This window comes from Laetiporus sulphureus (genome assembly GCF_001632365.1).
Source record: "Laetiporus sulphureus 93-53 unplaced genomic scaffold LAESUscaffold_86, whole genome shotgun sequence".
NCBI classification, from domain to species: domain Eukaryota; kingdom Fungi; phylum Basidiomycota; class Agaricomycetes; order Polyporales; family Laetiporaceae; genus Laetiporus; species Laetiporus sulphureus.
In genome coordinates this window covers 38,684-55,856 of record NW_024468595.1, presented here as the reverse complement: position 1 = coordinate 55,856, position 17,173 = coordinate 38,684, and the positions used below count along the sequence as shown (strand labels likewise).

Genomic DNA, 17,173 nt, shown 5'->3' with positions numbered 1-17,173 from the left:
GAAAGGATTGATGGTTGTCCTGCGATACAAAGTAAGGAATATAGAGTTTCTGCGTGATGCAGCTGCAAGTCGACCTCTAACGTTAACCGCGGTGCGATCATGCTGTCGGCGATCGCCGCTGATCTAACAAGCGCTTAACCTGAAATGATGGACGCCGCCATCCGCCTCCGACCCATCGCAAGAACGAACTGTCACGACGCCTGCAACGCAGATATATCGGTAGCTCTGCGGCTCACTAGCACTCCTCGTGGACCGTTCAAGGCGGCAGCGCTATCATGCGGGCGCCGTTCTCTACCGTGACCTGAACACATTGACAAGACTCTCTTTGCTCATTCATTCATGGCCATCTGTATCCAATGAGATTGCGCCATCAAGCAAAGAATGCCTCGCACCGTGCGCATGACCTCTGACGCAGACTTTGACGCTACCCCGCATCACTTTTGAAATGATTAATGAGTCCTCGACGTCACGACAGCTCAAGCTCCCGCTACGCGGCCTCGACAGCCGACAACGTGCAATATAACACCGCGCACTGACAGACTGAATGGCCTGCTTCTGTGACGCGCGCATCGCATCTCCGCACCTTCCGATCGTGAAACGATGATGATGCATGATGCATTCATTCATTCACCTCATCTCAGAAGCACCTTGCATATTTAACGGACATGACGATGACGTTGCATCATGCAGTACGTCACTAACAACGCATCGCGCGACTGACTGCACGATGTACAGAGCCCGTTCCGTCCGTATCTGATAGGTTCCGTCCCGAACGCGAAGCTCACTTCCTCCGTCCGTTTTGGTACGTAGAACGCGCCAACCCAAACCGCACGATCGTCTTCCCGGCGCGGCGAGGGCTTAGTTGTAACCCGGCCAGTGCTGCTCCTCGCTCCTACGCCAACGGTAGTCCGCTGCTAACACCCAACATTCCGGCTGTACGAACAACCCCCCACGGCCACGACCGCCTGTTTCTGAGCCCAGAAGCTGCCCGACCCGCGCGGCTCTCTTTCTGTTCCACATCACATCACACACCCACTTTCACGATCGAGACGATCGCTGGTACGCCGCTGACGCTAACCACAAGAAGCCCCATTCAGTCATCCCAGGAGCCGACACACGCCGAGCCCGCTATCTATACCAAAGGCGCGGCGCAGCGCAGGCTCGCATGCTAGATCGCTCAGCATTTACGTATCGTGCTGGTGCTGGTACCCTAAAGCATGGAAGCGCATGCCCGCGCGGGGGTCGCTATGTAATGCAAAGTCACTCTTTACTTCTCCGGCGACTTTCGGGAGTTCCGAGTGCCAGATGATGCGATGTTTCGGATGGCCGCCTGTCCGTGCTCTTCCGGGACGGACGGGTCGATTTGCAGAGTGTGCATCCCTTTTTCCCGGGAACGTCCGCGGGGTGGTGAGATAATTTGTGAAGGGGCATCACACTCTAATTTACAAAACATTAGGATAGGGTCGCGGACAATCTGGACAGCAATATTGGGATTCTCGACGCAGCACCCTCGGAACATTAATCCTCGGCCACCATTGGTCCAATAGCGAGTATTTCTGTCCCAGGTCAGCTCATCGCCCCACGGATCATCTTGGTCTCACGTCTCACACCCTCGGAGCCACATGCCTCAGGCTGAGGCTGAGGCTGAGGCTCTACGCTGGCAAAAGTCTACTCCGCTCAGGGGCTTAGGCACGCATACGTATATCAATTATCTCATAAGTAGCACGAACGATGTGTCTTGTCACCACGCCGCTGGCGAATGGCAATTGATGGGGACGCTTGGCGCGCGCGCAACCGTGCCCCTTTGTGATCTTTGTGATTTGTGGCTCGCGTCGCCTGCAGAAGAGCCTTCCGTACCCGTGCCTTGTGGCCAGCAGGATCTGTCATCACGCATGCAGATAGAACCTATCCCGCGCACGGACCGCTCTCACGCCCGGGTGGTGATGGGTTGGTTGGGGAGACGTCACGACGCGAGGATCCAGCGAGGCTTAGCTACACCTCCGACTCGTCCTCTCCATCCAACCATACACAAGACGAAGACGCAGAAGCCGGGGAGCGGCACCCTCCACAAGGCCAGAAGACGCTCGCCCCTGCTCAAGCTCCCAAGTCGCCGTTTGTATTGCGCGGCGCTAAAACGCCTGACGAGAGCGTGTCACCAGTCCATTACGCTCAAGCAACGTCGCTAGAATTAAGGGCCTCGTGAGCCGAGCTGCAGGCTCGATTACTCCGGATAGCGCCTCGCGTCGAGCACACCGAGGGTGTGATCGCCTCGCGCCTCGCGCTGGAAGATATATCGTCCCGAAGCGAGAGATCAATATTCAATGCAATGTGGCGCTCGTCCTACTCCGGCCCTCCATGTGCACAAGTTGCAACGTTGCACGGACCGCCTGCGCGCCGCAGTCCTCTGAACTTCGCGGCCAGATTGGTGCTAGGTCGGCGTCTGGTTCAATCACACGGAAGCATATCGGGCGAGATTGGACAGGATCTTTGGGCTGCTGATGGCCGAGAGTCGATCATGATCAGAGCGGACTGTATCATATCACATGGCCGGTTGTATAGGGGTGGCCGGGGCGAGACGAGAAATTATTATCATCTGCTGCGGCGCGTACATCGGATCAGATTTACATCGGCATCAGCGCGAACACATTCGCGACGAACGCGCATGTCAGCGGCGCATGCGAAGTACGGTATGGTAGTAACAAGATCCACTGAAGCACGGCCCTTGTCAATCAGGGTCGTGCACGACGGGAACAGGCGTTCTCACCGGCAAGGAGGAGGCTCACTTCACAATCACACGCTTCGTATGCTTTCCAGCACGCCGTCGCTCGTTGTGTGGCATCGGACGACGCCACGCCTCGTCAGGATCATCCCGATAATCGTCCGGGTGCAGCTCTACCTGTTTTCCTAGTGCAGCAGCAGGCATGGCAGGCTCCTGTGCTGGGCGCATCGGATAGCCGGCATGCGGCACGTCGACCGGAGAAGGGGCTGCCGGGTGCGTGTGGACGGCGTGCATCGATGGTGGTCCGGGGTAGACGGGCTGGGCAGAGACAGGGACGACTGGCACGCCTCTCCGACCCGCGGAGGGCGGCGCGAACTGGGGAGGCGGAGAGTGTGACAGGGGAGAGCGCTGTGCGGTGGCGTGTGGCGGGACGCCGTTGGGAGGAGCCGCAGTCCATTGGCGAGGCGCTGCAGGGTCGCGCGCTCTTGACTTTTGGTCGCCGTCGTCTCGGGGCATGTCTACTTCGATCTGGACGCGCACGATCTCCTTGCCCTTCTGGGCGAAGAAGTTTCGCTCCTGCTGGAGGAAGTAGCCGCTCGTCGGGCCAGGGCGGTGGTTGGTCGGTGGAGCGGCGGGGAAGAGAGCCATCAGTTCGTGGCCGGTCGGAGGGGCGGGGTATCGTCTAGTGCTCGCGTCATTAGTAGAGGAGAGGTCGACGTCTGGATGAATCGTGTGAGGGCGCTATGTCATCGACGTGGTTGGTACATACCTCGGAGGGAGGACGGAGACAGAGGGCGGCGGAGGCCGCGTGGGGCGGCTTGGGCAGAGGGGCGGTGGTTGAAGCGGGGACTGCGCTCGCTGGCGGTGGAGGTGCTGGGGGAGGTAGAGCCGTCGGAGAGGGTAGCGACGGGGCGGAGATGGAACTTGGCGGACATGGTCACAGGTGGTGGCGAAGGGCGAAAGCAGGACGCGGAGGGGCGGCTTATATCGGAGGGAGGGAGACATGGGCGGCGGATCCTGAAAGGAGGGGAATGTGGAGGAAGTAGAAGAGTAAGCGAGGATGAATTTGTCCAGGAGAGAGCTTCCCAGAGCTAGTCCTCGTTCATCCGATGTCGTTGATCAACGTTATGACTGGGCGCCCATCACACGTCCGGCCGGCCCTTGCTCCATTTGACAGTTCCTCTCAACATGGCAGCACTGATGCCCGGCCTTCGTCTATTTTACGTGATCGTTATTTATCGCAGTCCGTGCGTGCCAGTCTTGCTTCAACACGCCCGCCTCCCCTGAGGATCACTCGAGTGACTTGCGCCCAGCGTGGAGTTTGGGCGGAATTCTACTCTACTTCTTACTCGTGCTTTCCTCGGCTCCCCGCGGATCCAAGCACTCCTCGTCCCAGGACACTTCCATTCTCCCCCGCCTCCTTCTCGCCTTTTCGCTACGCTCGCACACGCCTCGAACCGACATTGGCACCGCTTCCGTGCCTCGATGGTGTCCATCTCGCTCACAAAAGAGCCGCTCAGCGAGCGTGCCATGTGAGTCGAAGCCACCTATGATCACCCCCAATCTTGCGCTTCGTCGGTCTAGAAAGGCGGTAATGGTAGAAGCTGACTACCGTGGATCAACTGCTCCACGCTTCCTGATAGGAGAGGCCCGCGTGCGTGTTCTGAACAGTCCTCGACGGTGGCCTCCTCTCGGACGTAGCGCGCAGTCCCGCGTCCACCTCGGCGAGTCTCCGGTATTCTGAACATCTACATACATCCCATCTTCTCATTCAAGCGATTCTGGCCTGCTCCGCGGCCTTCTGGTCTCGGTACCGTTACGATCTCCTCCATTACCATAAGCTGCCCCAGGCGCGATATTCCTGATGAGTCACGAGGAACTTGCATTCATTTGGCCTCATCGACGCACACCCTTCTTCTAGCCCATCCGTACGCTGTTGATCCGGTGCATTCAATTGAACCTTGTAGCGTGCAGACAAGCCGTTTCCGCTTTCGCACGCAGGTCCTCGTGCGAGGCGACGTCAGCGGTTCGTTCGTTCGTTAGTGCGTGGGCGAGGCGAGGATATATTGCTATCGCCATCTCAACTCCCTCTGCAAACTCTGTCATACGACTACAACGTCCGACGTGCACGCTGACAGGTGCTGCCAACGCAGCGCCGGCTGCCGTGGCTACCATCTGCTATGGACCCTTTTGATCTTCTTCGCCGATTCAGGCTAGCACGTTATGGAGAAAACGCCAGCGCCACCGTTCATCATTCCAATCCGTGCTAGCTACGGAGCTATCTACCTCAGGGACCAGAACAGTCATCCAGCATGAGTAACGGCGTCAGACACAGTTGTCTCCGATGACATCGTCCTTCGCAAGCGACTGGGCGAAGTGTCGGAAAGCGGGCATTTTGACGATGCGTGCACAGCGATACCTCCCGCGTATCAGAACAACGACCGCGGACCGCTTTTCAGCGCCCATCCCGGAAAAATACCTCTCTGCGAGCAGCTTCTCGAAGCCTCCACCTACGGATCACGCGTCTGCCACCTTCGCGCACCACGCAGACTTCCACGGACGCCAGTGCTAGCAAGAAGCGGTGAGTGATTTCCCTTCTCACGCGCGCGATGCGAGCCAGCCAGCCACGTACGCAGACGTGACACATCGAAGCGATGTGCTGTCCAGGAACACATTTCCTCCCCGTCTCCTCTCGCTGACGTGCACTGCCATTCCGGGCTGTCAGACGCTCTGCCGCTAGACACACGTAGCACGCAGGTCACGGCTGCGCGTGCGTGCGGCTGCGTGAGACCAAGCGGGCCGGATTCGCTCACGCTTTATGTACCGTGGAAGTTCCGCTTGTCCTTGTCTGAACCGCGTACGCCTGGTGCCATCGCGACGCGGTGTGCTTGCCCATGTCGGCTGCTGCTCGCTCAGAGGTGACCGGTGAGGCCTAGGGCTTGCTGCCGTAATGACATCAACCTCTCGGAGGGAACACGTCGGAAATTCGAGCGCGCAGGAGTCAGGACGCACGTCTCGGGCCTGCAGCTTCAGCTTCAGGGTCTACGTCGAGGGGCGGAGGCTTTACCCCAGTGACGTGCCTTCTCGGGAATTACTTCTTCTGCACGAAGACACGAAGACACGAAGCGCGAATTCATTCGCCACGGCTGCAGTAGTTTCGATCATGAAGCAGTCGCCCCTGTGCCAATTTACATTTGCCGCGTATGACGTGGCGCTCTCCGTTGAGGATTCGTTGGGCACAGAGCGGGCTGCGTTCTCGGACTTTCTCCGATGCGTGCATAGCATATCGGACTCGCGGAGGTGCGTGTGACTTGGCAGCGCGCGCGGTAGGTTCCCAGGTCATTCCGTACTTGCACAACCGCGCGCCGTGTTTGGTCCGAGTGTGTTTGAATTGGCTGCTAGGTATGGGCATTGGACGCATTATTGCATCGTGGACGTGCGTGCACCGGAAGGCTCCATATCCGGATCCGTCTGTGTGTGCGGTATAAAGCTTGAAGGTTAAAATAATCGCTGGCTGTATGTCCTGCGTCCTCCTCAGCCCTCGTGTGACGCAGCCACTTCATAGATAGCTGTGAGAGGTGATCAAGAATTATTTTAATCAATCGGAGCGGAGGAACAGCGATTGCGATATCATCCGTTCTTTGTGCGTTCAAGGTTCTCTTGGGATCCCTGTGCATGCATGACCCAGTCGAAGCGCGCGCACCGCGCATCGTGCGCTGTTGATTCTGGTGAGCGATCCGTGCACTCGGAGAAGAAGCGTTGAGCTTCTCCAGCTTGACTCCCCTTTCACAAAGACCCGTGACACGCGAGCGGAATTTTGCTGGATGCAAGATCCGACGGAGTAAAAAATCAGGTCTTCGTGATCGTAGTGTTCACGTCAACTTTTTCTTTGCCGCCAACGGGGTGGTCATCCTAGGACAGGCTGTCGTCCAACGTCCTTGTGCGATTGACAGGGTCCGCGAACTTCGATTCAAGCGCTGGAAAACTATCTCGCCCCTGCGGCACCAATGCGCTGCAGTTCAACTTTCTCGGAGAAAAACCAAAAGAAGAAAAGAAAACAAGAAAAAGAGAAAACATTACCAACATCTCATGAGATTCTGCGGGGAAGACGTTGAGGCTCAGGGCAACATATGATAGTCGCGGAAGGTACACAGATGCCAATGCGGCAATAGAAGGTGACACTATGAACTACGGCTATCAGGCGTGAGGTCTCGGTCCACCAGATTCATTACCACATGACGTACGAGGAGTAACACATCAACTCTACCCGAACTGAACGCCAGCATCAGCAGGTCGTAAGATCCGTCAATGAATTGGAAAGATGCTTCAATCGACGGAATCAGGAACACAACTCCATTATGATGCCTCCGACTTCTTTTTCCGTTTCGAGCTTTGAGAGCCCGAGCGTGTTACGTTCGGGTGATCCTGGTCCCTATTTCTCTTTTTAGCCCTAGCAGAAATCGAGCTGGGATCGTCGATGCCGGCAGGCTTGACGAAGCCGGCGGAAGCACGGGGCTTGACTTCGTCCAGTATGGCAGGCGCTGATGATGATGGTCGGGATTGCAGTATCGCATCTTCGCGTATCAGTTCTTGCGCCGTCTTCGTTCTCACCTTCTTGCCTTCTTTCTTCCCGACGGCAACTGGGACCTTGAACCCGGAAATGGCTACCGGACGGCGGTTCCTCAGCGCTGCAGCATCAACGCTATCTCCATCTTCATCCTCATCCTCCGCTTCGCTCTAAATATACTCATAAGTCGAGGAATGCGCGAGAACTGCGGCACAGCGCACCTCTTTTGGTACAACCTCCTGCCCACGCTCGTCGAAACGCCTACGACCCCGCAGAGCGGACGCATCTGACCGCGAGGAAGACGCCGCCTCGTCTTCCGCGGAAAACATGAATGGAACGTAGGAGGTCTCGTGGGTGACACGCGTCCTAGCACCAGACGTTCGGATAGAAAGTAGTGTGACTGGAGGCGTACCCACTCGGATTGTGTGCTGGATCCTATGCCCCATGCCTCCTTTGTCTCCTGTGACACCTCCCACTTGGTATCATCCTTGATTTTGGATTGTCCAGCCTCGACCTGTGCCTGGAGCTTAGCCCGCTGAGCATTTTGCATGAAGCGCAAGCCCAGCGTTGCATTGCTGATGCCCTTCCCCGACATCGTTCTTAATATTGGTGGAGCAGTAAACGGCAACACTAGACTTGAATAAAGGTTCACAATGGCAGCAGGTATGAAGTTGCAGCAAAAGAAAGCGGTACAGGTCGCGAGCCAAAAGCAGTGAGAACGAAAGCCAACCCGAAGTCATGGTGTCGGACTTCAGTTTCAGTCGGCGAAGACGCTGACTGAAACGGAGAAAAAGATTACTCCCGCCGGGACTCGAACCCGGAGCCTTCAGATAACCCGACCACATTATATAGGAATCTGACATCATAGCCATTAGACGACGAGAGCGATACTTCACACGTCATTATACAATATAGAGCTAGATAACAATGCAGCACTTTCACACCGTCCGGATCGGTGGCTCGACTTGTTTCGTCTGACATGATACCACTTTCGCAATACCTAGTACCGCATACACAGGAGGTGTATTATATCCCAGATTTTGTGTCCGTCGATGAGGAAGATGTGCTGATACGGAAGGTTATCGATTCGCTCAGACAGTTTCATTGAGACTCAATGTCTGTAGATTCAAGCTTCGCCTTTGCCGAAATGGAGGCATCTCGCCAATCGCAGGTGGGTTTTCTCTCAGATTGTCACTGTGCAGCAGATTAGTACTCAAGACAAGCTGGATCTTCTGCGCAGGCTGCAGATATGGGGTTAGACCGATCTGTCCTGCCCGATTCTATTAAATGCAGAGAATAATCATTACGATCGCATGGAAAGGTGGTAACATGACTGCAAAGAAAGTTTTGCTACCGGAAGCGATGCCGGACTTTGTGACCATGTTGTCGGTGCCGTCCACCCGTTCTTGTATTCGAGCCTGATTATTTGTCCATGTAGCCCAGACATCGTTGGCCGTATTGCGGCCACAGGCGCATTTTCAGAGTCCTCGCATCGGAGGCCGAACCATATCATCGTGAACGAAGTATGTCTCGGGTCTGCTGATCGCCTTGTATTTTTTGGTCTGACAGATTATCAGTACCTCCCAGGGCAGGGCATCATGGTACGGTTGTACCCTTCTCACGAACTTAATCGTGTGCCGATAGATTGCTAGCCGCACGAAGACGGTCCCGCCTACCATCCTGTCGTCACCACTCTCTCATTGGGTTCGCACGCAGTGTTTCACTATTACCGATACAAGCCTTCTGCCACTGCCGCAAGCGAAGAGGAAGCTGAAGGCGAGTCTGGGAAGGTCATCGACCCGGAGCCGGTGCTGTCAGTATTATTGGAACCTCGCAGCCTGGTGATCACAACGTCCTCGCTATATCAGACGCATCTGCACGGGATCGAATATGTCGCAGAAGACGCCTTTCACCGGACCGATGGGCACACATGCATTGCGAATGTGGACTTGATCGCCGACGGTGCGGCGAAGTCAACAATTTTGAGGGGAGGAAAATTGACAAGAAGGACGAGGTATAGTCTCACATGCCGTGATGTAGAGAAGGTGGCTGGCGGTCTGCCGTTCGGTAAACGCTGGTACTGAATTGGTATCGCAGCATGATGTTTTCGTCGAAATCTAGGCATTGTCCAGGCCATCCATAGTGTAGGTACCGGACATAGCAACTTGTTTGACAGCCAAGCGTGAAACGCCGAACGTCGTTCATTCCAAGTTTTGACACAAGACTAGCTGCATTGTGCTGTATGGGTATGATTGTCGTCTGAAGGCCGTTAATGGTCATGGAAGAGCGTCCCTGAAGAAACACATCACGGAACAATCGCTGCATAAACTTACGCCGTGTTTCATGTTGCGCCTCGGGCGACAGTACAAAGGATACTCCGATATCACGAGCGTTCTTTAGCTCGCTTACGGTCGCAGACCTTTATCATCTGAGCCGATCCCCGTGGGCACCCAAGGATATCCATTGTAAATGGGCGTACATTGTTTGGTAGCTGATCTTTACTGATTGCGGCGAGAGCCGTCGCTCATAGTCAAGTTTGCTTTTACTGTCTCATGATTGGACCGACACACTCTCGTACACAGCCGGACCTCACAAAGTACCCTCGATTTCATGGCATGAAGCAAACTCCGACTAAGGCACATCAAAGTGCATTCGATGCACTACATCACCCCCAGACTAGTCTTCAACTCCGACTCTAGATCGTTCATACTAGCACTACCGACGGGCGCACTGTCATGGTTCTCGGCCTCCGTTGTACATCGCCTGCACTGACAGACGCCGAAACCCCACTCCATAATTTCTCGGCGGCGTTGTTCTAGAGGTAGTCCTGGATTGACGTAAGTAATGCATAGCTCCTCCCCGGGCTCAATGTCTTTTTTAGCGATTAAAGATACACGTGCAAGCGCGGTGCGCTGCTCCAGATGCCGGACAGAGATACTGGGATCGCAGGAATGGTTCAAGTGCGAGTGAAACACGTATAGGCCACCATGAGCTTCCAAATCTACACATGGGGCATGAACAATTTGTAGAGCTCGCGATCGAGTTGAACGAATTACGTACTGAGACTCATGCACCCGAGTCCGAGAAGGAAGGCGTCATAATTGAATAGCTCGCCGACAACCTCTGCCGGTAGGGCCTTCTTCAACAGTCGTGCTAGCTTCTTTTGTTCTGGTACGGTGGGCGGATTCTGAAACCCTTGAACGTAAAGTTGGAATGCCTTCTTCCATGTCTCCCTGTCCGGTTCTGCTCCTTTCATCCTGAACACAAAAAATGCGTTACCCAACTGCTCTAGAACCGCCGTCTAAAAATACCAACCATTCTCCTTTCGCCCGATCTTCCATACCAAGTTTCGCAAGAGACTGGATAAACTTCCAGTCCTCTCGCCAGGCCGACTCATCCTGCTGATATGTCAACAGAATGCGTGCAGTGCATTGCGCAAGTGCATGCAGGGCCATCCAGCCGATCTTCCGGGCAAATGTGAGCAATTGTATCGATGCAGGGTTCTGCGAGGGACACAGAAGAGGGTGGGTCCGTGCTGAGCGTGTAAGACATAAGCGGTTGCAGAACCTCGCTGTACACGGTGACCGTGAAGTAGAGGCAGGACATGATATAATCAGAGATGACTCTTTGAGCGGCGTGCTGCAGTGTGCGCAAGCAAGCGAGGCTGCCTGCAGGTCGTAGACATCCCTGTTAATATCAAGTTGTTAGAAGGTTGCATCAATACACCATGAAAATATATGGATCCTACCATTCGGGAGCCAAAATGAAAGGATCCTCCTTCCACACGGTTTCGCCCTCTTTGATGCGCTCTTTCGCCACCAGTCCTTTACCCTTGTTTCTACTGAAATACTTCACCTCCACCTTTAATGTCCATTTGGATATGTCCAATCCTTCGATCACCGTAGACGACGGAAGATCATGGCCAGGACCAGAACCGTCCTTTTGAGATGCTCCTGACTTCTGATTTTGAACGAGCGTGAGGCCTTCGTTCTGGAGAATTCGTCGCGTTCTCTTCTCCCCGACAGTCCAAGTCGGGTTGCGGGACAGCAGCAGTGTATGAAGTTTGGCGATGCCCAAGCTGGGATTCTCTGCTCGGAGAGCGATGAGAGCTTGTTTCAGCTCATCCTCAGACGGCAACACCGCGGTCATGGTGACAACGACCGTGGGCTTTCTTACCGATCAACGAGATCAGCTCACAAGATTTAAGCGGAACGGAAATTGATCGGCGACAAAGCCTGTGGCTGAAGCTTAAGTTAAGTGGAAGGGTTGTTTCATGACTCTAGTCCGGAGAATGTCCGTTTTATTATTCCGTCTCTAAGCTCAACGTGGCGTCCCAGGATTTTATTGACATATTTTTAGTTCAGCGAGGCGGCAGAATATCGGTCAATATGGCCGAACGTAGGTATCTGATCAAGGCTGCGCCGCCATGGCATGGCAGCTCGAGTGAGTTTAATCGATACGTCTGACTCCATCATCGCAATGTCTACTAAATTGCATCACACTGGGACGACCTCAAAGTCTTAGCTCACTGTCTGATTTTATTGTGAAACCGCATCAATAATATTGCATTAAAGGAGCGAACGGTATGCAGAGGCACGCTAGACATATCAGAAATGTGAGGCACCTCGTAAGGTCTCTCATTGCTGTAATGGCAAGAGCGGCCGAAATTAATGCCTCGAGCACGAGCTCGATCTTCCCTTCATTAGCAACTCCCGGCTCGGTAGGGGCGACAATTGGTCGAGTCGGGAGTGAATAACAAGGGTGCGACGAGATTTGCCGTGCCTTCCGAAACTATGCGAAATGCTATAAAATTCGACCATTTCACGGGGAGCAAGGGAGCATTACCGGAGAAAGATGCGCTTCGGGAATGCCTTCCCAAAGCTCTGTCAACAGAATTCAAGGACAGCGACGGGCATTCAAACGTGGACAAAGACGAAAACAGAACAAGCATCGAACTCAGCGGCCGGGGATTTGCGACGGGCGCTTCACGTGACTATCATATTCACGGTTCTTCAGGGCAAGCTCATCGGGACGCGACGCGTTTTTGACGCGCCCAGACGTGAACACGTGGTCGCATCATCTGTACGTACAGTTCCTTCGGGGTTTACGTCCTGCTCTGGTTCAACACCACGACGACGACCATGTCGACAGACGAGCCATCAACCTCTCTCAGACGCAGGCGCCCAAGCCTGCCGGATGCGCCATCGGCCACGACCACTCATGACTCGGACACGCGCAAGACGGAAGAAGTCGTGTGGGGTAAAACACCTGGAGGCGAAGGTACGCTGGCAGCAAGTCATGACCTGGTCAAAAGCATATCTGACTATATTAGCGTGCAGTCTTTCGTGTACCAACTACACATGACGTCCTGACGGCCTTATTCCACCCTTCATATCCGAAATCTCATCTAGACATGCTGAATCTAGGATTGCTCGGGCTCCAAATTGTGCTATTTTTGGCTCTTCCACGTCAAGTTGCTAGAGTTTTCTTTCTGATTTATTTTGCATTCTGGCGTGCCGCATACGATCTGGGACTTGGATGGGTGCTCACGAAACAGAGCAAAAGGAAATGGATGGTGCGAGAAGTTCAGCGGCTTGGATGGCTTGACGAAACACGATGCCCAAGAATACGTAGCTGGATCAAGCAACAGCTGGTGGGGAAAATGGGCAAGGATTATTCATTCGATGTGCGTTTCGTGTGCGGCAAACGACTGCCACCGCCGCTCATAGTTGCCATACAGAAACTTCCTTTGGAGTACAATACGTGGCTGCTTTTCCGGCAATTGGTGGATATAATTCTGCTCAAGTTCGTTTTGAAAGCGTCACTGCCGTTGGCTCTCAGTCAGCTAATTGCTGCATAAATTAGTGATTTTCTTGCATACTGCATGTTCGCTTTCACGTGTTTTCGTGTACCCGAAGATCTCTCGACTGCGGTACATGTTCTGAGGTAAATAATCTATCTTGATCCTGGTTCGCGTCTTTGACGGATGTTGTTGGCGAATCGCACCAGATGGATAGGAGGCATTGCCCTGATTGCATTCAACCTCTGGGTCAAGACAGAAGCACACAATGTCGTCAAAGACTATGGTTGGTACTGGGGCGATGTATTCTTCCAGCGAGGTGCACTCGTCTTTGACGGTGTGTTCGAGCTGGCCCCGCACCCTATGTACTCCGTTGGTATGTATACCTTCTCTCTCCACCTCAAGGGCCATACTAATGCACTCACAGGGTACGCCGGATACTACGGCCTGTCCCTCATTATCGGCAGCTATCTGCTACTTTTCGTTAGTCTTGCCGCTCACGCGGCTCAGTTTGGCTTCCTCGTCTTCTTCGAGAACCCTCGTGAGCGTCCCAACTTCCAAGGCGTGTTTCGTGGCATGCTGTCTCACCGTTCCTTCGCAGACATTGAGCGAACCTACGGTCAGCGCAAGCCTCTCGCTATGAGATCGCCTCTGGTTTTGGCCGTTACCGTCAAATCCCACCAGACCTCAGAGTACCAATCTCGACAACGTTCAAGTTCATCTGTCTCTTCGGTGCTAGAATCCGCTACGCCTTCTGTGACTGATGGAGAAAGTGCGACCGACACGGATGACATTCTGACCGAGACTGAGACGGAGATGGAGTTCGAGGCCAGTGCCTCGGGACCGAAGAACAAGCACCGTTCATTACCTTCAATTGTTTCAGCATCTAGTGACAATGGGTGTGCTGTTCTGAGACGCAGCGATTCCCCGCGCCTGTCGCAACATGATTTGATGAACCGCTATTTCAGGAAGGACACGATTTTCTTGCACAACGTTGATCTATTACGGTAGGTATTTCAATTACCTGCTGATCAGCAGTGACGCCTCATACATGCGACTTCCCAGCTCTTCGGACTTCCAGTTGCTCTTGATAATCTTGTACCCTCTAGTCGCTTCTTTTCTTCCCCCGCTCTCACATCGCAGTGCACTCGTGCTGCACTTCGTTCATGCTCTGGCCTGGTGTCTGTTCCATTCCTTCGGCCTGGGCCTTCTGTTGCGCGCCCAGTCGCAGAGGAAATTCCTTGTGCGGCATTTTCTTAAGCACTACCACTATCCGCAGCGTGACCGCGCCAAGGGCGCCGTGCTTGAAGCGTTCTCCAACTGGAAGGTGATGTACAACTTAAGCATGTGTATGACTTACGGTGTGTGCCTTCAGGCTCAGCGTAATGGCAGTTTCGCTCACAGTTCGTTACGCAGTCTCTTCCGTTGGTCTCGTTTGGAAAACGTACACAATACCTCAGGATTGGACGGTCGGAAACGAGCTCCTGCGGCACACCCTCGGCGCAGTGAGCCGTAAAGTTCTTTAGACCCTGTCATCGCGACTCACGTTCCATTCCCCTAGATTCTCATCGGACTCCATATTTGGGCCTCGATGGAGTCATACGAGGTCCTGGGATTGTTCGGTACTCGCACCCTATCCTATCACCGGCGACAGAAGACCCTGACTTTTCCCATAGGTTGGTTCTTCGGAGACTTCTTCATGGAGGAATTCCCTGCACATGTTGAGTATACTGGCATCTACCGGTTCGTCAATCTTCCTCCGCCGATAAACTAAGCTACAGTGATGAGGTTGAACGCCAGTTATCTCAACAATCCCGAGGTTATGAGTGGAGCGGCGTTCTTCGGGCTCACGCTGATCAGCGGTAGCAAACTAGTATTTGCTCTCGCTGTGATCCGGCTTCTATCTCAGTGGTGGTTCTTGAGCAAGGTCGAAAAGTGCGCATCCAGATAGCTGATACGGCGCGAATAATGACTAAGCTTCTGTCGCACAGCCCTCACATGCGAAAGTTGTACGGCGATTCGCTGCGGAACGATGCAGGGTTTGTCAAGGTTATCAAGAAGGTTGCCAATAAGAACGCACGTCTGCTCGAGTCGCGCGCGGGCCGGCATGCCCCGGAGATCAAGAGAGTCGCAAAAGAAATGAAGGGAACATTTGACAAGGTTTGTGAAGAGACCGCAGACGTCGTGGAAGAGTTCCTCGCCAAATGTCAGAAACTGGACCGTCTCTTCTCTCTTCTCTTTACTGACACCAGTTTTGGCTCTTCCAGCCCGGCCGAAGATCTCGGGCGTCATGCAGGATACCAAGGTTCTTCTCCAACAATCGAGGGAGAAGCTGGTCATTTCGTATGTAATGATGGTGGGTACGTTCGATCTATGCTAATGAGACCATGACATCCGTGGCAGCCGCGTTGCCAGCGACTTGTCATTGTACGACACCGCCAAGTACAAGGTCTCCATCGTTCCCAGCCCTTGCACAAACGGTACCTTGCATTTTCACTTGGGAGAGCCCATCAAGGTACGATGGCAAGCGCCGCTGCATCATTCACGGCGCGATTGGATCGGCATCTACAGGGTCAGTTTCTGGAGTTTTTACCAATCGGCGAGGCTACACATTAGGGATTTTTCAGGTCGGCGCCAACAAGTCAAGCTTGGTGACCAAGACATCCTCATTGGGCATGTGGGTTCCTGTGCACGACGAGGAGTGGGACGGTGATATCCCACTGGATCTCAATAGAGCCAACCGACCGGATAGTGACTCCGAAGGCGGTGAAGTGGTATTCCAACAAGGCAGGCTGCCTTGGCAGACGGGTCGCTACGAGGTGAATCTTCCTCGAGGATTCCTAGACTAGCCAGCCGTGCTGACATCAGACCCCCATTTGTTTCAAGATCCGATATCATCATGACGGCAAGTACAATGTCATGAGCCTGGATGGTCCGTTCGAGGTGTACGGTGCGTCTGTCCCTTCCGTGCCACCGTTAAATGCTTCGATGCTTAACTCCGCCGCCTGGGAGGACAGTTGACAAACCAAACACAATGGATGTCGAAGCCGTTCGGAAGTGTCTCATGCATATTGTCCCGCTCTGTCTGGATTCGGACCCATCTTTGATCCCCCTCTCGTGCAAGTCGGAGGAGGAGCGTGCGGCTGTCGACACCCAAGATGGGGCTCGGGACCCGGATGATTTCCGGTTCTGGTCAGAGAGGCAGGCGAAACGCATCTCAATAGTCATCAAGCAGGCCTTCGACGTAGAACTCACGCCAGAAGTCATCGTAGCCGATGCCAACCTGACAGCCCTCGCAAACAGGATTTCAGTTGCAGCTGAGCTTATCTCAGCTTAGAGAATGCAAACCCAAAAAGCGCGTCCATGGTGTCTCAAGTCTAATCAGGCTCATACCACTTGTTGCTCGCCGTTGTGACGTGCCATTTATATACCTTTTTGGGTGTGACTCTTTGTGGATCCATAGTGTCAGTGATTAGAACCGCTTTATTCGGATCGCATTTGACTTGATCTGTATCAACCTTTCGCGAGGTCTCCAAAATTGTCTCAGAAGCATTCAACTCCTTAAATGCATTGAGAGGCATTGATCGCGATGCCGGGCATTGTCGTGTGCGCTTGTACCGAAGTTGCAAATATCATCCAAAATATAAATTATCATGATTACTGACCCGTCTTCATCGTTGCCTGAAACAACATGCATGTTCGGAAGGCTCCCTATTAATAAGATGGGAGGAAATTGAAAAAACCCTTTTACGACATGTTCTCTTGCCACTGCATCTCTTCTTCCGACATCCTTGCATCTTCGTTATGAATCCAAACCTCAACAGGAGATTCCCGCCCGCTGTTTTCAGAATCAGAATCCGTGGCCATGAGCCTTTTATGAAGCACTTCCGGCACGTCCGATAGTATAATCCAAAGGCTCGGATACCGCGCCACGGTGACCAACGTGAGAACCATGGAGAAATTGCAACAACTCTATTAGAATTTAGCTTCATGCGAGTTCCGGACTTACATGCCTCTGATGAACAAGCAGGCACAGACAAGCAGCGCGCTCGTGATGATTACGGAGGCAGCATTGAAATCCACCGTA

The 17,173-nt window shown here is 53.8% G+C and overlaps 6 protein-coding genes and 1 non-coding gene across 7 annotated transcripts; 3 read left to right on the top strand and 4 right to left on the bottom strand.

Annotated features, from left to right (window-relative positions):
- Positions 1 to 1,622: 1,622 nt before the first annotated feature.
- Positions 1,623 to 2,186, top strand: LAESUDRAFT_764762 (uncharacterized protein; the record flags this gene model as incomplete). The annotated part of the gene is made up of 1 exon (XM_040913503.1): positions 1,623 to 2,186. One exon carries the CDS (start codon positions 1,623 to 1,625, stop codon positions 2,184 to 2,186), a length of 564 nt encoding a protein of 187 aa, XP_040758014.1.
- A 244-nt stretch (positions 2,187 to 2,430) lies between these two features.
- LAESUDRAFT_559837 (uncharacterized protein) lies at positions 2,431 to 3,908 on the bottom strand. The gene is made up of 3 exons (XM_040902947.1): positions 3,489 to 3,908; positions 2,784 to 3,438; positions 2,431 to 2,708 (listed from the first exon to the last, which is right to left on the bottom strand). The coding sequence occupies exons 1-3, from the start codon at positions 3,652 to 3,654 to the stop codon at positions 2,666 to 2,668; spliced, it is 864 nt and encodes a 287-aa protein (XP_040758013.1). The 5' UTR covers positions 3,655 to 3,908; the 3' UTR covers positions 2,431 to 2,665.
- Positions 3,909 to 6,819: 2,911 nt separating this feature from the next.
- On the bottom strand, positions 6,820 to 7,844 carry LAESUDRAFT_732425 (uncharacterized protein). The gene is made up of 3 exons (XM_040910237.1): positions 7,703 to 7,844; positions 7,508 to 7,652; positions 6,820 to 7,456 (listed from the first exon to the last, which is right to left on the bottom strand). Exons 1-3 carry the CDS (start codon positions 7,834 to 7,836, stop codon positions 7,076 to 7,078), a joined length of 660 nt encoding a protein of 219 aa, XP_040758012.1. The 5' UTR covers positions 7,837 to 7,844; the 3' UTR covers positions 6,820 to 7,075.
- A 238-nt stretch (positions 7,845 to 8,082) lies between these two features.
- Positions 8,083 to 8,172, bottom strand: LAESUDRAFT_t98. Its single transcript has one exon. It is a non-coding gene; the product is annotated as a tRNA-Arg (tRNA).
- A 93-nt stretch (positions 8,173 to 8,265) lies between these two features.
- Positions 8,266 to 9,464, top strand: LAESUDRAFT_709093 (uncharacterized protein; the record flags this gene model as incomplete). The annotated part of the gene is made up of 7 exons (XM_040906709.1): positions 8,266 to 8,364; positions 8,411 to 8,457; positions 8,527 to 8,540; positions 8,608 to 8,671; positions 8,725 to 8,809; positions 8,864 to 8,887; positions 8,939 to 9,464. The coding sequence occupies 7 exons, from the start codon at positions 8,266 to 8,268 to the stop codon at positions 9,368 to 9,370; spliced, it is 765 nt and encodes a 254-aa protein (XP_040758011.1). The 3' UTR covers positions 9,371 to 9,464.
- A 386-nt stretch (positions 9,465 to 9,850) lies between these two features.
- On the bottom strand, positions 9,851 to 11,447 carry LAESUDRAFT_688324 (SET domain-containing protein). Its single transcript, XM_040905987.1, has 4 exons — positions 11,035 to 11,447; positions 10,602 to 10,973; positions 10,347 to 10,543; positions 9,851 to 10,287 (listed from the first exon to the last, which is right to left on the bottom strand). Exons 1-4 carry the CDS (start codon positions 11,433 to 11,435, stop codon positions 9,947 to 9,949), a joined length of 1,311 nt encoding a protein of 436 aa, XP_040758010.1. The 5' UTR covers positions 11,436 to 11,447; the 3' UTR covers positions 9,851 to 9,946.
- A 930-nt stretch (positions 11,448 to 12,377) lies between these two features.
- Positions 12,378 to 16,682, top strand: LAESUDRAFT_732419 (uncharacterized protein). Its single transcript, XM_040910236.1, has 18 exons — positions 12,378 to 12,566; positions 12,626 to 12,972; positions 13,027 to 13,091; positions 13,152 to 13,232; positions 13,296 to 13,462; positions 13,514 to 13,627; positions 13,688 to 14,093; positions 14,152 to 14,447; positions 14,503 to 14,591; positions 14,648 to 14,708; positions 14,763 to 14,829; positions 14,887 to 15,021; positions 15,078 to 15,292; positions 15,354 to 15,429; positions 15,490 to 15,658; positions 15,714 to 15,905; positions 15,973 to 16,036; positions 16,104 to 16,682. Exons 1-18 carry the CDS (start codon positions 12,428 to 12,430, stop codon positions 16,421 to 16,423), a joined length of 3,003 nt encoding a protein of 1,000 aa, XP_040758009.1. The 5' UTR covers positions 12,378 to 12,427; the 3' UTR covers positions 16,424 to 16,682.
- The last annotated feature ends 491 nt before the right edge of the window (positions 16,683 to 17,173 follow it).

Excerpts from the sequence above, each read along its gene's own strand:
- LAESUDRAFT_688324 (XM_040905987.1), bottom strand. The coding sequence starts at position 11,435 with ATGACCGCGGTGTTGCCGTCTGAGGATGAGCTGAAACAAGCTCTCATC. Across the intron at positions 10,544-10,601 it reads GATCGGGCGAAAGGAGAATG|GATGAAAGGAGCAGAACCGG; the intron begins GTTGGTATTTTT and ends TTTTGTGTTCAG. Across the intron at positions 10,288-10,346 it reads ACTCGGGTGCATGAGTCTCA|ATTTGGAAGCTCATGGTGGC; the intron begins GTACGTAATTCG and ends CCCCATGTGTAG.
- LAESUDRAFT_559837 (XM_040902947.1), bottom strand. The coding sequence starts at position 3,654 with ATGTCCGCCAAGTTCCATCTCCGCCCCGTCGCTACCCTCTCCGACGGC. Across the intron at positions 3,439-3,488 it reads GTCTCCGTCCTCCCTCCGAG|ACGTCGACCTCTCCTCTACT; the intron begins GTATGTACCAAC and ends CGATTCATCCAG. Across the intron at positions 2,709-2,783 it reads ACGAAGCGTGTGATTGTGAA|TGGATCTTGTTACTACCATA; the intron begins GTGAGCCTCCTC and ends GCCGTGCTTCAG.
- LAESUDRAFT_732419 (XM_040910236.1), top strand. The coding sequence starts at position 12,428 with ATGTCGACAGACGAGCCATCAACCTCTCTCAGACGCAGGCGCCCAAGC. Across the intron at positions 13,233-13,295 it reads ACTGCGGTACATGTTCTGAG|ATGGATAGGAGGCATTGCCC; the intron begins GTAAATAATCTA and ends GAATCGCACCAG. Across the intron at positions 14,709-14,762 it reads CGAGGTCCTGGGATTGTTCG|GTTGGTTCTTCGGAGACTTC; the intron begins GTACTCGCACCC and ends CTTTTCCCATAG.
- LAESUDRAFT_732425 (XM_040910237.1), bottom strand. The coding sequence starts at position 7,836 with ATGCAAAATGCTCAGCGGGCTAAGCTCCAGGCACAGGTCGAGGCTGGA. Across the intron at positions 7,653-7,702 it reads GGATCCAGCACACAATCCGA|GACGCGTGTCACCCACGAGA; the intron begins GTGGGTACGCCT and ends GTCTGGTGCTAG. Across the intron at positions 7,457-7,507 it reads AGGAGGTTGTACCAAAAGAG|AGCGAAGCGGAGGATGAGGA; the intron begins GTGCGCTGTGCC and ends GAGTATATTTAG.